This window comes from Rhagoletis zephyria, unplaced genomic scaffold (genome assembly GCF_001687245.7).
Source record: "Rhagoletis zephyria isolate East Lansing unplaced genomic scaffold, Rhagoletis_zephyria_1.1 Rzeph_scaffold_00205, whole genome shotgun sequence".
NCBI classification, from domain to species: Eukaryota; Metazoa; Arthropoda; class Insecta; order Diptera; family Tephritidae; genus Rhagoletis; species Rhagoletis zephyria.
In genome coordinates this window covers 173,001-191,639 of record NW_016157289.1, presented here as the reverse complement: position 1 = coordinate 191,639, position 18,639 = coordinate 173,001, and the positions used below count along the sequence as shown (strand labels likewise).

At 33.9% G+C, this 18,639-nt stretch overlaps 1 protein-coding gene across 1 annotated transcript in view; it reads right to left on the bottom strand.

The window, feature by feature from the left end:
• The window catches only part of LOC108358090 (beta-1,3-glucosyltransferase), a 140,795-nt gene that overhangs the window by 13,369 nt on the left and 108,787 nt on the right, over window positions 1–18,639 (bottom strand). The window contains exon 4 of the mRNA XM_017609235.1: window positions 4,862–5,144. Coding sequence (XP_017464724.1) covers window positions 4,862–5,144 — 283 coding nt within the window. The remainder of the gene's footprint in view (window positions 1–4,861; window positions 5,145–18,639) is intronic.

Here is an 18,639-nt window from a genome sequence, read left to right as displayed (position 1 = left end):
TTCCTTGCCCACCTTGGCATTAAAATCGCCAAGCACGATTTTGACATCGTGTCGGGGGCAGCGCTCATATGTACGTTCCAAGCGCTCATAGAAGAGATCCTTGGACGCGGTCCGGTATGTCGGTTCCAGGTCTTGGTATGTCGGTTCCAGGCCATAACGCAGAGAAACTCTCACTTGTTTGAAGCATTTTTGTTCCAGCAGATTCTATAACCAGTTAGCGACAATTTTCGAATCGGTATCGGGTTTGTTGACCTATGATATGAAATATTGTTACACCAACAAGTACGATATCGATCCGAAACTTCTCGCTAACTGGTTAGATCTCCCCCCTGAAAAGCTTCTTCATCCGTCAAAACATTTTTCTTGAACCTTGGATCGACTAAGGTTAAAACTGATAAAATAATATTTTTCTGTGGCGATAAGTTCAAGTGTTTTAGCCGATATCATATAAATTAGTAATGAAAGTTTTTTCTAAACCTGAAATGCATATAATGGCAAGGGTTTAATGTAAATAATCGGTATCGGATACCGAAAAGGAAGTATATTGTACCGAAATCTTTTTCAAGTATGGGTACCGAGAATTGGGGACAATTCAGCACATCACTAGTCGCCCTCATTCTCGCCGCTCTCAGTTGTCAACTCTACGATGACGTCACGCTAAAATTACTCTCACGAATTCTGCTGCAATCGGCGCAATCTTGTATTCTATGCGGAAAAAGAGTAACAATGTGTTGGGAGTAGGGTACAATGCAAGGAGTACTTACTGAACGAAATGCGGCAAATACACTTGCGCTGGACGCTAGTATGCACATATGTAGTATAAAGGAAAAAAGATCTAATAAGCTGCTCGTTGATATATGTAAATGCGAACTGTACTGATTGTCAAAAATTATGTGTTTGTTGTATGTACATTTGTTCATGTTTGTCATTGTGCGTGTAATTTTCTAGAGTAGTTTTGTGCTCTCGCTATCTCCTTGTATTAACGAGTCCTTCGTTGGTATACTTTGATGAACATATGTATGTGAGGATGATAGCAAGGCCAACTTATATAAGGTAGTGTTACAGGAGCAGTTGAAATTTTCGCCCGATGTTTCTTAAAGAAAGCCATAAATGTAACGACCGTTGGTTCAACTTGGTGTTGTTTTGCTCTAGATTGCACCGTTTGTGGGCCTGTTGAATGAATTTAGGTCTTGGTTGTATGAAAGATCAAAAAATTTGGATTTTCTGGCAAGTTGTACAACTTATCACTACATTATTGGCCATGTTGTACAAACTCATTTAATTTGCGTTTATTTTGTACACTAAATAGCCGAAAATGGATAACTCAGCCGAAATACATAGGTAAGTGCTTTCGTTGAATTTTATAAATGTAAGCCGAAACTATGAAATTGTAAAAATGAGATTTTACAATGAGACTGCTCGCAAAATTCCAATGTTTGTGGGCAAAACGTCCAACTTGATTGCGGATTGATTTAAACCAACGTTTTCGGCTTGGATTATGTCAAAAGGATGTGTTTGTTGTAATTCATTCTGTCATTTACTACCATTATGCGTAGGCCAATTCAAGGCGTATTTAACAGGTGATAGCAGCACCCTTTTATTTTTCTTCGCCTCACGGCTTCATATGTCAAATGGCTGCTGTTGATTGGTTGGAGCAGTTGATTGTTTATTGTTTTCTGTTCCCTTTCACATCCTTCGTAGGCAATTTTTGACGGTCCTCGCCGCAAAAGCAAAAACAAAATACATGTACATTTTGTTATTGGCGTACCGATACCACCTTATTGAATACGCCTTGGGCCAATTCATGAAATCATTTCATGCGTTTGAGTAGAAACTGAATGAATGAACACCATTTCATGATTACAATTAATGCGAAATAGAGTGTATGCCATTAGTTTTTACTCAGATCGATGAAACGATTTCGGGAATTGGACTACGCATACATGTGATACTTATGCTTTTAATTTATAAGGTAATTTTATGTTTTTATACTCTTGCTACCACATGAATATATGAATTCGTGATAAGAATATATGAATTCGCCTTAAAAGATAGAAAGCGAGTAAGAATAAATGCCGAACAAAGGAATTTGTCTTCTTTCAACTTAAATAAATGCATTTTGCAAACAAAATGCGTACGTTCCTTAGTGCCTTGGTAATGGCGAGTTAGTAAGGATCTATTGATTGCATTATAAACATTTTCATTTATTTGTTAAACATACAATTACTTCCATTACAACCCGGTCCTATGGATGCTAGAAGGGCGAATTCATATAAGGTGGTGTTACCGGAAAATGAATAAATAAATTATATGTATATCAGAAAATTATTAAGATGAAATGTAATTATTGTTTGATTTTTAACCAAACCTATGTATGTAACTCAATCGCCTAATGCTTTGCCGAACCGTAAACATATGTTTACACATCCAATTTCGTGAGTAGGTACCTGGTACTCACACCATTTTTAAGAAGTTTCACTTCTATCATGTGTACGGTGTTACACACGCATTTTTTTGTGTTATAAATATGGAGAATTTGTCCTCCTGGAATGCTAAAAAATTCTGGTCACCTTAATATTTATACGCTTATAACCAACGTTCCATTTCGACTATATAACTTACTTTCAAGCGTTTTATAGACAAAAAAAGTAAGTGCGCCTGGGCCACACTGGAGAAGTGAAACTTACGTTACATATGTACATATCTATTTGTCTCATAACCAATATACATACATACATACATCTGCTTTTGCTTAAACCCAATAAACATTGAGCTTGGTTAACAATTAGAAAATTATTGGAAAACTAAAATTTTTTCAAGTCTCACCATCGATAACGAATGTGGTTAGTATTCGATTCGAGAACTAGGCCATTCTCCAGCAAAACGGAACCTTCGTTATCCAATGAACTTTTCCTTCGTTATGAATTCGAAATCCAGCCCATTATCGAATTGAAATTTTAATGAGAGAGAGTTACCTTATTATATTCCCATTCGAAAATGAGCTGGATTTCACTTCCTCTCTTGTTACTATGGTTTTCATTTTTTTCGAACCCATCTCGAATGTATTTCCAATACACTATGAACGTTGGAAAACTAAGGTTGGTTAAGAGTTCGTTCTCAGTTCGATATTCATATTGGATATCGAAGGTAATTTTCGAACGTTCGCCAAAATGTTTATAGAGAGGTTATATTTTTTGTCCCTACCCTACCCCTGTTCGTTCTAATTACATTTATGTTATTCTGTTTTGCTTTATCTTCGTTTTTATCTTTATACTCTATCGATAACAAAATCGATAGTAACATCCAAAAAAATATCGATAACAAAACCGATAAAAATGTCTATAACAAAACCGATGAAAATTTCGATAGCAAAATCGAGAATAATATTGGTAGCAAAATTTATTAGAAACCCGATGAAAACATCGATAAAATTATCCATAACAAAATCGGTAACAAAATCGATAAAAATATCCATAACTAAATCGATAAATATCGATGTCAAAATCTATAACAAAACCGATTACGAAATCGATAAATATCGATAACAAAATCGATAAATATCGAATAATAAAATCAATAAATATCGATAACAAGATCGATAAATATCGATAAAAAATCTATAAAAATATAGATAACAAAATCGATAAAAATATCCATAACAAAATCGATAAAAATATCCATAACAAAATCGATAAATATCGATAATAAAATCGATAATTAAATCGATAAAGTTCGATAACAAAATCGATAAATATCGATAACAACATCGATAAATATTGATAACAAAATCGATAACAAAATCGATAAATATCGATAAAAATCGATAAATATCGATACCAAAATCGATAAAAGTATCGATAACAAAATCGTTAAAAAGTATCGCTAACAAAATAATTAAGTGATTAAAAAATCGATAAAATAATCGATAACGAAACCGATAAAAATATCGATTATTTTATCGATAAGTCCCGAAAATCCCGAAATTCTCTAAAATCCCAAAATAGTTTCCAGATTGTGTCTCTGTGTCTCTCTCTATATCCTTTCCTCTTTGATTACCTTAATTTTAATCTTTCTTCCCCTATCTTCATCTTTACTTTCATCGGTATCCTCATTCTCCTCCTTTGTCTTTACTTTTATGTTTTATAATTTTCTTCATCTACATATTCCCCTTCACCTTTGCCCTAATATACATATATAAGTAAAGTGTTTAAATTAACCTTGGTCTTCATTTTTGCCTTTATCTTTACGCATCTTTGTTTTTGTTTTTATTTCTACCTTTGCCTTTATCCTTTCCTTTATCTATGTACGTACTCACCTTTACTTTCATTATTGTATTGGTATTTCTAAGTGTTATTCTTTAACCTTTTATTAGCAAATTTTTGTTAAATTAATACCACTTGTTTCAGCCCCAACCATTTCCGTTGCATCATTTGCGTTGCACCATTTCCGTGCGCAATTTCCTTTGAATTTGCCAATTTACTCCCTACCAACCAACCGCCGCTAAAGAAGTTTCACTTCAAAAATCAACGTTTTGTAAGCTTAATGTTTATAATTGTAAACTTAAAAAAAAACTTTATTTAAGTTTTTTTGCTTGTTTGGGGATATATTGCACTCACATAAATGTACAATCATACATGCTTGAGTTTTTTTCCATTCACATTGTCTATGTGAATAACACACTACATATTTTGTGTTTGCAATTTGTAACCAATCTCAAGAGTGCTTGTTAAATTTTTAAAACGAAATTTTTGAAACGAATAAAATGTAAATGCACACTCAATTGATTCCATCATTATACAGCTCTGCTATAGTGTTATTTATTATAGCCAAGTTCTTTGTCGGATAACATAAATGTACTCACACATCTGCTCTTGTCCATTGGTTTTGCGTACATTACACACTTCTTGTCTAGAGCTCCTTGAGTTTCTAGACTCGATCGCGGACATATGTAATCAGCTTTTCGCATTAGCACTTTTCGTACGGTGTTCCGTGCCCTGCCATCTTCCACCCCTTTGTAGCTAAATTTATTCACTGCATCATCAGTTTTTATATTGTTATAAATGTATACGGCCAGCTCATGCTCCATATCAATAATAAATGGTAGGTTATCCTCGTTCTTGGTATCCATTACCTTCGCTATTTTGCTGATTGTGCATACCATGAAATTATCGAAAAAAAACGAAGTGAAACTATATATATATATATATATTTAGGAAATTGCATTTTTTTGTAATACTCTTTTATAAAACTTAGGAAATTATACTGATATAATAATATAATAAAGAATAATTGGGAAAGAAATATAATACAAGTATATAAATGTAAGCTTTGAAATTGGGGTTGCCAGTTTTTTTTGGCGCGAAATCAGTACATTAGACTTTTTCATGCTATAAAAATCAGTACTTTTCAGTACACTTTTATTCCAAGAAGAATTATGAATGTAAGTAGCAGATAATACTTTGAAACGCCAGAGTACTTTTTTTTAATAATATCTTGGTATGGGTAAGGCTTCCTCAAGTGGGCCCCGAATTTACCAATATTATACTATTATTACCAAGAAAAGCAAAACAAAATTTTGTAACGCAAATAATTTCATTGTATAGTTTAATGTTTTTTAAATCTGCACCCAAAAAAATTTCTTCATTCGGACACTTACTTTCAAAGAAAAATAAAAATTTCCAAAACACTGCAAAAGTTTTCAATCCTTACTAATATTTTAAATCCGAAAGTGAGTTCGTTTGTTTGCTACGCTTTCACGCTTTAACTATTTAACCGATCATCATGAAATTTTGTACACCGCTGTTATTTAGCCCAACTTAAAATATAGGATACATTTAATCTCGATTAGGCAAGAGGGCGTGACCCCTCCCAAACAAACGGAATTTTTCATACTGCATTTCTCAGGAAATATTTTTGGTAGATTACTGGAACTTGGTATGGAGATATATAAAATTATTCTCTACTCACATGGATGATGGCTGCCACCTTTTAAAAAAAAACCTAATTGAACTTCAATTAAGGGATTTATTTATTTGAAAATTATATTAAAAAAATGGATGTCAAGAGGCTTAAACAAGCTGTAGTTTAATATATTTTGAAAAGGCTTGCCACCTGTTTGAAAAGTAAAATTAAAATTAATTATACGCGAGCCATCTGAAGAATTAAAATATGGTTGTCAAACAAAATATTGTTAAGTAACCTTTAGTTTTAAAGTTTTCAATAATATTGAAGTCTTTCACAAGGGTTGCCACATTTTAAAAATTCAACTTAATTAGTTTAAATGAAATATTATAATACTAGCAGACCCGGCGAAATTCGTCCTGCACAAAAGCGAACGAAAGCTTTATGTCCGTGATGATTGTGTAACATTTCATAGAACGGTTAATCTCACAACGAAATAAATTTGAAGAACATTTCCTTTTCACTCCCTGGCGGCAACAATGCTCCGGTTCTATAGTAAATCTGTCCAAGTAACTTTATCGTATAGTTGGTGGCAATTTCAAAATGGATGCGTATAATTGTTCTACAGAAATCCAATATACATGGACTTATTTCAGACGAAATACCTCAAAGGTAAGTTTCACGAAAGCAATTTAAGTGAAAATAAATTTTTTTAAATTGAATTTATTACAGTAAAAGGCGTGCGATGGTTTTGGCGGTTGATTTATCGGTGGTGATTTGAGTTTTACCCCTGCACAACTCAACCCTGGTGTCTCCGAATGAAGCTTTAAGGCATAACAATACTACCTAAAATCACACACATTGGGCCAATCGTAACACATAAAAATTCGATATACTCAATGGTGCAACAGGTTCATTTATTCTGACATTCACGGCACCTTTTCTAACTTGGCGATTATTCGAAATCACTCCAGCGCCACGTGGCAGCTCTTTTTTGAAATAGTATTGCCTTTACCGTTACCAATACATATTTTGAATATTAGCCAAAGTGGATCATCAATAAGATTTTCAGTAATAACTTAACTGCAGTGCCTACTGGCGAGTGAATTTGTGAATTTACACTATCCAGAGAGTTACTCAAAAACACTCAAAAAACTTCGTTAAAATCCGTCCGAGAATTTCACTCACAAACACACCTACATATAGCCCGTTTTCTCCATCAGTATAAGATTGATTTCATATATGTATCTCCACACCAATTTCCAGTACTCTACCATGAACATTTCCAGAGATATTCGGTATGAAAAAGTCGGTTTTTATGGGAGGTTCCACGCCCCCTCTATATATCGAACATTTTTTTAGCCTATAATAATCCTTGGGACGTCTGAATCAGGTGTCGGAAATTAAAATAAAAATCGGTTCGGCCGTTCTCGAGCTTTGCGAACACAAAAAAAACGGCTTTCAAAATATATATTGGTACAGATTGGTATGAATCGAAATGGTTTTGAATATGTATCACAATATGAGTGTTAGACGAAAGAGGTTTTAAAAGGTTAAATTCAAACAACTCAATAATTTAAATGAATTATTACAACATGGGAATCAATCAAAATGATTTTAAAAGGGCTTAATTTTAAAACTACGTGTAAAGGGTTTCCATCTGTTTAAAATCTCAATTGAGTTGAAAAAGTATGACAAGTGAGAAGTTTAGGCAAGTTTTAGTTTGAAAATATTGTGAAGATGGGTAAACAAATTTTAAACCTCCTGTTTTTGAATTGAGTTTTCTTGAAATAAATTTTACTCAATATAGCACGCAAAAATTTCATACACTCAGCGAAGCGGGTGAGGGCGATCTAGTTGTTTATAAAAAAACAATTTGGAATTTTGCAACAAAATTTACACAGTGTGTTTTTCGACTAAAAAACTCGGCGCTGCCTGAATATCATTGAAAAATATTAATCTTGGTAAATTCGGGGCCCACTTGAGGAAGTCTTACCCGTTTATAAATAAAATGTTGTTCATAAAAAATAAAAATGGTATTCATTTTAAAATGAGTATACAAATTAACATGTAGTACGAGATACCTTTATAATATTGCAGGAGCCAATAAATTATGTTATATACATATATATTTTTAATAGCAATAATGAGATCATTTCTACTTTCAGTGTTTAAATAGTCAAAGAACTCTAAACATTATACATATTTTAATATTACTTTTAATTTGAAGTTCACTTTCTAAAATTTTAATTAGAAGTCGGTTTCTCTCTTTTCGCCAGGAAGTAAACTTTCTATTTAAATTAGTTCCTCTCAGGTGCTTCGTTTAAACGTGATATGGAAAAAACAAAATTACATATTTATTCAAACTGTGGAAATAGACCTCTATTTAAGGACTGCATCCGTATTTCCTCATGGCTTAAATTATTTTTTCAACTGCGCAAAAACTTTGAAAGACTAAGAATTCTCCAAAAAGAGTATCTAAATTGAATCAGTAAATTGAGAAAAACGAATTGTAAGTTGTAGGCAAAGCCATTCAATTATTCAAATTTGTTGTTTTTAAACTGAAAGTTATTTTCGAGATAACTAACAACACTCGACAAAAAATGTCAGTCCTCTGGTAGATAATGACCCGCAATATGCCCATAAAACGATTGCTCTTTTGTATTAATTTCTTGCGCATATCAAACATTACCTAAAACATGTAAACTTTAATTAAATTATTTTCTTCTTACTTTTTACAGTAAATTTTGAGAAAGTTCCAACGTTATGTAAAAAACTTAAGCAAATCGTAAAGTATTTTTTTGTGTAAAATAATATTACACAAGCAAAATACATGGGCAAAAATTACCGATCACCGAGTTACCGTGTACCAAGCTCGGTGGGAAGAGCTCTATTACAAATTTGATTGCTCAGAATTGAAAAATCAGTACAAATCAAATTTAATAAAATTTAAAAAAATCAGGACATTAGCGTACTGATTGAAGGAATGAATAAAATCAGTACGAAAGTTGAAAAATCAGTACTGTACTGATTAAACCAGTACGTCTGGCAACCGTATTTGAAATCAGCCACGATTTTATTTTGCAATGTTTTATGAAAACTTTTCTTTAAGATCAATGGCACTCATAAATAGTAGAGCTGGAAAAATATCGATGGTCGTGGCCATCGATAGTTTTTATAGTCGATACTCACAACCATCGATAGGATCGAAAATGTCGACACTATTGATAGTTTTGATTAAAAAGGTAAAAAATAAAAACATAACAATTAGTGAAAATGAGATCAGAATTCTAAAAATATGTCGATATTTTTTTTAAGGAACAAAATTTAATCAACGATTCTTGGCTTCAAGCAGCATCTGCATGTATGTATGCAAGTATGAGTGAAAACTATCGATCGTGCTTACAAAACCATAGATGTTTTCGATAGTCAAAAACCATCGATACTAACGATAGTGCCATCGATAGATTTCCAGCTCTAACTGATAGCGTTTGGTAATCACGCCGAAGAATATGGAAGGTTGAACTTTACCAAATGCGTATCCTGTACGGAAACGCACAAGTGGTGAACTGGTTCGTTTCTACAGAAATTAGAACCATGACTAGTAGCAGTAGCAACTGGCGAATTTAACCAGGGTTTGTAGGATGTTTTTCAATGAAATTATGAAATATGGCGTTCTTCAAAAAAATTCTGAAGTAGGGCGTTCTTGAAAAGTTTTCTGAGATAGGGCGTTTTCGCGCTGGCTGCCAAGGTCGATCTTCCACTCAGGTGACGACATAATCTTTTGTGTGCCGTGTGCACTGAATCATCTGAATGATCAGGTACAGATCACTCACTCTACGTTGGTTTTTATATAACAGGGGTGGGCAAGGCCGAGGCCGAAAAAGCCACATGTAAATTCTAAATGCTACAAAGAGCCACAAAAAAAAAACAACAAAAACTAAAATTTTATTTTTAAATAAAATTATTATTAGAAATGAAAAAAATTAATTTTTCTAAAGTACGATCTATCGTACATTATTACAGAAAATTCAAAAGATCTCTTTGGCCAAATTTTCAAAATCTGGTTTTACGTCAGTTAAAGCGGTTCGTAACAGTTCTGTTAAATGTTGGTTAGTCAATAGGTACGTTCGTTTAAATCTCCGGTAAAAAATGTCCAACAGCAAATTCCGGCGATAAGTCATCTGTTCTATCACAAGAGAAAAATATCCAAAATAGTATGGGAACAGAAAATTTGCAGAAACTTGCAAGTTAGACGAACGGCTGATAGAAATTTTCTTTTACATTCAAAAGTAAGAAAACAAATCCCGAAGTCTTATTCTGACACAGTTGACTGACTAAACGAATACAGTATATTTTGCTTTGCTGCCTCTATGCTTAAGTGCAGATTTAAGATACTTACCCCAAAATGCGCAACAGACGCATTATTTTTTAAATTTATAAGGAAACTGCTCCGATAGTTGCATTCAACATACCTGCACATTGGCGATACCTGCCTTAAAAGTTGTGCGACTAGTATCAATTATCAATGAAAGTATTACGTTTACCTGCACTGGCCCTTTTTTGCTCATCTCGCAGAAAAACGAAAATGGCTATCAATTTATGAAGTTATATAAATAATGAGATAGCAATCGGTAAAAATTTCGCTTGCAGTAATTTCTACATGGTAAGTGCTCCGCCAATTTTTGGTTTCATAGGGATTCGGATACCTTCCTCATTGAAGAGTAAAGAAAATTCGCTTAAGTGCCTTTTTCGGTTACGTGCACAAGTTTTTCGTGCAAAGAAGGATGTGCAGCTAAGCAAAATATACTGTAATTAGTTATTTCGTGCAAGTTTAGTTAGTTGCATTTTACTATTTTAACTTCCAAACCATCAAATTCGATTTAGGGATTTGCGTAAATTCCAACCAGCTGTTTTCTAGTTGGCAAAAATTTTTCCAGCAGAAAGTAACAGCTTTCTGTCAAAATTAAATGTAATTTTGGTCTCTAAATTTCCCCTACTTTGCAAGTTTTTTGCGTACGCGAACACAAAAAGCTGATAGTTTTTATAACCCTCAATAATTATCAGATACGCGAATGCAACTAATTGTCAACGGTATTTTGACTGTACGAATTTCATTGTACAGTACAAAGACGCATGATTAAATAATGCAAGGTTCGATAAACTGACAGTTGTCTCTCTCGCACCGTGTTGCTTCTTTTCAAATTTACTTGGAAAAAGTGTGGCGGTGCTGTAAAATAGAGGTATAAGCTTTTGTCCAATAAGTTTATTTGTATATGCATATGAAGCACATTTGACTGACGAAAACATAAATTGGTTTTATGTAAATTGGGTGTTTACATAAATCCCATAGTAGTTTTATTTTAATTTTGAGTCCTTTTGCAGTTTTTATACAGCTAAATGGCTCATAAATTACGTAATTCACGTAGATATGTTAATATTTCGTTTAAAATGCCAGATTTCCTGCAAATACATTAGAATTTACAAAAGGAATTTCACTACTAATTGCTTACTTTGCATACTTTTCTACTACCATTTTCGCAACAAGGGATTGCATTCTTCCCCTTTCTCTGTCCTTCGTCAATCCAACCTTTTGTAAGGGAGTGTCAAACCGGGTCTGTCAGTAATTATCTAACCGTGTATTATTGAATCATGACAAAGACACACAGTTAGACGTTTTAACAAAAATTGAAAATATACGACACGCAGTTGTTTTCAACAGCGGATAGTTTAATCAAGGATGCATTGTAACGTTAATTTTAGCGTTTACCAAAAAAAAAAGCAATCGCTTCTGTTGAAACAATTCAGTTTTTTTATCGTTTAGGTAATTATTAAAATAATTCTATTTTGGTTTTTAACGAAAAGAAATTCAATCGTTAATGCTGAAATTGTAGCATGCATTTAGGTGCTAGGTTTTAATAGCTAGGTTTAGCTGGCAATAGTTGTGTTTTTTTACAAATTATCCAGTAACTTGCCAGCAACTCTCCAGTAACTTTATTTCTAAGAATTCGCTCTCATAGAAAAAATTTGCAAAAAAGTACGTGAACGCTTTTCCAGTAATAATTTGCAAGTTTCATGAACAGCTGATAAATTTGTTGTTTATTCGCAGCAAATTCCTAATAAAACAATATATTTTATATTTAAATAGGTTTATTTTGTGAAACTCAACAATAAAAACCCACAAACAGTTTCCTTATTAGTTTAAATTTCATCCAGCAACATGCGATCAGCTGTTTTTCGTACTGGCAAATTCTTACAAGTAAAAATTTATCCAGTAAAATCCAGTAAAAATTTGCAGCTTCAACTGTCATTTTTCGCTCTCAATTTCCCCTACTTTGGAAGTTTTTGCGTACGAAAACGCCAAAACATGAAAATTCGTAAAAACTATTACTGGATTTTACTTGAAATGATTAAAAAAACGCAACTAATGGCACACAACAACAACTTTTCGTTGATTTATTTCGTTTCAACGTTAACGATTGAGTTTTATTTCGTTCATTTAGCTCTGAAACGAAACGAAATTATTTTGATAAGTTATTTTTGCGCATCAACAAAACGAAATCGATTCACATAGTTTTTTGAGCATCTCTGATTTTAACCTGTAATTAGGCGCATGGGGTCAAGGCCATTTCAAGTTGAAAAAAAAAATGTCTTGGAGTGCTTGGAGCGTGCTCGCGCTCTGTCTAGCTTCCTAATTCCCCGCGGGGTACGTAAATAAGTCACGGCCAGAACATCGGCGTGTGCACATTTGTCGCTACTCATTGACATTTAACATTTTTTAGTTTTTATTTTTGTATCTAAGTTTGAAGTCAAAGTTATGCTTTTCCTTCTTAAAGTTAACTATAATAAAAAGCTTTAATATTTATGACAATATACATTTTGTTTTATTTATTTAGTTACGGTTAGAACATCGTCGTGTACATATCGCACACTGTCTTCAAAAGAGTCACAACTCAAAATAATACGTTCGTCAGAAAATGCGAAAAACTATTTTGTAGCACATGCTTATTATATGGGCAAGGGCGATTTTACCTTAGGTTTCTTAAACAAATTATAATAAAAATTTGCTCCAGCTCTTGCTGAAAGGTAAATAAAAGCTCTGTGTACATTTTTAGCGCATAATTTCAAAAATGCCCAATTTTGAGTTGTGACGCTTTTGAAGACGGTGTGTGACATGTGTCGCTACTCGCTTGAGTGCTGACCCATGCGCCTACTAACGTAACATTTTTTGGCGGAAGTAAGTTTTAATTTTTTTTTAAGTTTGAAGTCGAAATTATGTTTTTCTTTTTTTTAAATTAACGACAATAGAGTACTTTAATATTTTTCTTAATAAACACTTCCTTTTTTATTTTGAAAATGCGCCTATTTAAGGGTTAAATCTGGCACTTGTTGCCGGAATTCAAGCAATGGCAAAGCTTTATGTTGCATTTCCAGTGCCTATCTTCTTTTAATTCCAAAAACTTCAACTCTTCTTCGCTTTTCTTAAAAAGGAGTATTGCAAATTCATCCTAAATTATGTTACATAACGGGGAGTTTATGAAGTATGCAAACGTACATTTCGTCGATGTTTTTGTAAAACCGCCCTTGGCCCAATTGCAAAACCGTCTATCTTACGACACTCAAATTTTGCAGGAGAGCGAAAAAACGGTTTATTCTTTGAAGTCATTGCCTTGATAGGCGGTATTTTGCTCTAGCTATTATTTTACAAATCTGTTGTTTTAATAACGATTTAACGACTTTTATGCGTAAATCTCGATGCCTGGAGTTCAGGGTTACCAAATCTCATTTTTGCCACAAAGGCGGTTTCGCAACTGGTCGATGGGCGGTTTTGCAGAAACATCGACGGTTTGTATACTTTTAAAGCGGCAAATATTTTCAAAATCTGCTTTTAAATCAGGTGCAATATTTTTTCCTAGCCTTGGAAAATGATGAAATATTATTTTTTTGAGATGATGAATAAAAAATAGTAGTTTAGCTTCAAAACTTTAAATAATTTGCAACAAATCAAACACATTTTCTCCTTGTAGAGACAAATTCAAGTTTTGAAAATGTTCCATCACATCGGCAAAGAACATTAAGTCAGAAAGTCAACTTTCATTCTCCAGTTGCGATCCCAATTTGCGTATGTGTACATAAAAAGAATAAAATAAAAAAGCGATACTATGGAAAAGAATGTCCAGCAAAGAAATATGTATGTATTTTAAAAAGTAAAAAAGAACCAAAATGTTATAAGCAAAGAGAAAGTAAAAAGAGCCGCACTTTGCTAAGCAAAGAGCCGCATTTGGCTCAAAGAGTTGCGTTTGCCCACCGTTGTTATATAAGGACAACTTGCTGCTTCAGCAATTGGTGGTTGGTGATTGGAAAGGTTTTCTTGTAGATAAAAGTAAGTAAACAAACGTTAACAAAAATTTTGCTATATGGCCACGCTGCTCTAGAAGTAGTAGCAGGTACGACAAAAAGGGGTATAAAAAATGCAGGGTGCCCTTTTTTATAGTTTAATAATCCGTTTGAATTGAAATCGTAGCATTTACTTTTCTCGAGATATGTATCTTCATTTATATTTTTTCATTTTGTCGTGTTCGATCAGACCAAAAGCGTGCATTCAAGTTTTATACGAAAGGATCCTTTATCATTGGGAATATGTTACAAATGTACGTTATAATAAGGTATCTATATATATATATAATAATGGCCGTTTTCTTTGTTCGTAGTTAACTCCAAAAACTAATGCATAGATTTTAGTCAAATTTTCAGAGTTTATACCTTGCATATATGGTCCTATTATAGGCTACCAGAAAACTCGGTAGGTGGCGCTGGGGTCGAGTTACCCTGCAGGGAGTGACGTTAGCTTATACCTAACTTTAGTCTGTTTACGCGAACACTAGTGCTAACTATTAACTGTGTATTTTGTTCGAAAAAAGCTAACTACTTTTGTGGGGCGATGGCCGCAAAAAAGTCAGACCTGGATACCTCTGCATTACATGTCAACTAACTTGTAACTAACTACTTTTGGACATAAAATATCAATAAGAAAAACAAAATATTTTTTTGTTTTTTTACTTTTTTATTTACTTATTTATTTACTTTATTTTATTACATTTCATATTTGTTTACATATTCTGCTCTGGGTGGCCCCATATTCGAACACCGTCAGACATAACTTCAAAATGATAGTATAAAATTTCGATCTTCCTTTTATTTGTCCTGAATATGAAAAAGAATCTGCGAAGTTCAGAAAAAAAGTGTATTGAAAGTAATTTTTGTATGAGGATATTTAATAGAAACTTGTAAAGAAAACCAACTCCCGATTGCGTCTGCATGACTCCTGCACGACTTTACAATTCACTTTAAGTTGGTTTTGTCATAGCTAATTAAAAGTGAGGTATTAATCGAAATCTCGCCAAAAAGCTAACTATAAGTTGGTTAGTTTTAACAATTGATAATTTTTCACTGCAGGGTATTTATAAAAATCGTATTTACGAACCGATTTCTTTTAAATTCAAAAGTAAGCTACCAGCATGGTGGCAAACACGTTTAGGAGGCAAACAAGTCGCAGGAGTCGAGTTATTTATAAAAGTCGTATTTTTGAACCGATTTCTTTCAAATTCAAAAGGTATAGTTTCAGCATAATGGAAAATACGGTTACCAAAAACGGAGCTGCTAGGTGGCGCGGGAAGCGATTTATTTATAAAAGTTGTATTTATGAACCGATTTCGTAAGCATGATGAAAAAAGCACTTGCGAAAAACGGACCCGCTAGGTGGTGCTGGAGTTGAGTTATTTATAAAAGCCGCATTTATGAACCAATTTTGTTAATACACATACGAAACGTTTATTACTTTCATAATGATTTTTGTCATTCGAAACACATTCAACCTTATCAAGAGTTTCATCTTCCCTGAACCGGTTCACTTTTCGCTTTTGGTTTCCATGTCTTACTATGGGGGGGAATCAAAATTTTCGCGTGAAACTCAGGATTCGGAATATTACATACAATCATCAGCGTAGCCAGAATGAAATTTAAGGGGGGGGGGTTGGGTATTTGACCCTATTAAGATGGCATTTCAGGGTACTATTTTATATATATATATAAGGAAAATTTGAAAGTTAGGGGGGCTCGAGCACCCCCCTGCCCCTACCTGGCTACGCCCATGCATACAATGATGGCCATTTACGTTTTCCGGACTAAACTCAAAAACCACTCAATAGAGCCCAGTCAAATTGTCGAAGGTCCTATTATAGGCTACTAGAAAACACGCTGGTGGCGCTGGGGTAGAGTTACTTATAAAAGTCGTATTTATTAACAGATTTCGTTCAAATTCGCAGCGTGACTACCTGTATTATGAAAAATCCGTATTTTTTATAAAATCTGATTGGAATTCATAATTCGTATTCATTTCATGACAAGCAAAGGTTTTGCAGAAAAGGGACCCAATGGATGACGCTGCACCCGAAACATATAGAAACCCCCACGGGGTTTGTTTATCTTAGACGAATTTACTTTTCAGATGGCTAAATCAAGGATGCGATTAAGTATGCATATAAAGACCGTAACACTGTGTAAGCGTGATCTTGCATCTACCTCCGATTGACGAAGTTTCTCGAGGCGGTCGTTATTACAGCAGTAAGACTCAAAGAAACCAATTCATAAATATTAAGACGAATTATAAAAGTGGCGAATTGACAAGGAAAGATTCGACCACATCTGTCCAAGAAGGAACACGGTAGGTATATCAATGGCTTCATTTGAACGATATTCATGAGATCACATGACTCATTTAGCCAATTTGCGCGAAAACTTTTCATCCTGTGGGGCAGCGAGGATTCTTGGCCTTCCTATAATTGAAAACGCTCATCCGTGCTCTTGAGTTTCCGTATAAGGATTTTTATTGGCTTACATGGTACACCGGACCAATGCCGAAGTTGCAGGGCCATAGAAGAATATTGCGCACGCTTGGCAGAGATCTCAGAGGTGGTAATAGGACCATAGGTAAAACGCATTACATCGAAAGGGATTAGTATTCCATATGGAATCACAGCGCTACTATTCTTGGCATATGTGTGAGGAGGATTCCGTTTTTTAGTCGTTTCAATTTAAACTAAAAATGTTTACTTTATAGACTGCTTTTGCTTTTAAACGCTATTTTTGAATTGTCCAACGCAAAAGATCTTATTAGGCGCTGCTAAGCAAACGGGCATTTGCTAGTGTTAACATATTGCGAATGACTTTTTATATTTCATTCATGTATACATACGAGTGCTGTGTAATGATTGAATCAATTGAGTGTGCATTCTTATTTTATTAATTTCAAAAATGTGATTGTTTGATTTAAAAAATTAAACAACCACTCTTGAGATTTGTTACAAATTGTAAACACAAAATATGTAGTGTGTTATGGAATGGTTGACACCCATTCACATAGAGAATGTGAATGCAAAAAAAAACTCAATCATGTATGATTGTACGCTTATGTGAATGCAATCTGTCATTATCATTCAGTACTAATACTATTTGTTGTATCAGGGTTGAGATTTTTGTACTGAAAATGTGAAACCAGAAGATTGCCATCTCCCTTAAAAGAAGTAAACAAATAAATATTTGGTGCTAAAATATTTTTCTAAGTTTTTGGCCGAGCTTCTCCTCAAACTTGAGGCATGAGTTTGTTGTTGTGGCGCAATTGGAGACACCTATGTACATATTTAAGGCTGACTCCGAAGGCCAAATGATTTTATAAGAAGAGTTTTCAAGGCAGAAATATACTCGAAGGTTTGCCATTGTGTGTCGAAGGACGACTGCTATTTTTGATTGTGATCTGACCAGGGATTTAACCATGGTTCTATGGAGTGGAAATACGCACAAGTAATCACTCTGCTACGGCGGCCGCCGTAAGTACATGCTATACATATGTATGTACATATATTCGATTATTTGTTCTCAAAATCATGCATCAATGCATGAAAACTATAGTATGCTTGCAAACAATTATTAACGNGATTGCTCCCGGAGTCATCCCGGATTAGTCCCATTTTTTGCAGGGTACGTACTTAGTCAATGAAATTTCATGTGCGGTGTTGGCACACGGAGAGAGTATTCGCCTAACAAAACTGAGCACATGGGTTCGAATCNAATAGATGTAAAGATATTTATACTTGGCAACTCTTGGACTTTTCTTCATTTGTAGCAAATGACAGATGTAAAAAAAAAATAATAATTGTAATTTTAAAAATTTCAAGCAAACGGACGTTCTTTACAAAAAAATGTAGTTAGGGATCGAACTGCGCATATTTTTTTCCAATACCAAGTGCCCCCAAGAAGTGTTAAACCACTAAATAGCTTAAAAAACGCTTTCAAAAATTCGAAACGAGATTGAAGTGCAGTGTTCAATTGTGATCGAAATTGCAGGCAAAATTTGTGCGTGTGTAATTAATGTTTTAATTATTTGAAGAAATGTTGCCCCTTGGCATTAAAAATAAGCAAACCAAGACCCCCGCTTCCCACTGGTGGTTACATAATACTTGAATAGCCATATATGTAATATTTCTATATTGGCAGTAAGCTAACTTCTCAATGTGTTAGCACTCCGAAATCTAAGCGAGACACCCTGCAAAAAATTGTGCGACTAATCTCTAAAGAGAGTATTCCGAGATTACTCTCAATCGGGTACAATTGGGCATTAATTAGTCCCAACTAGTCTCATACGGGTACTAATGGAGGTCAATTAGTCTCGACTCATCCCTT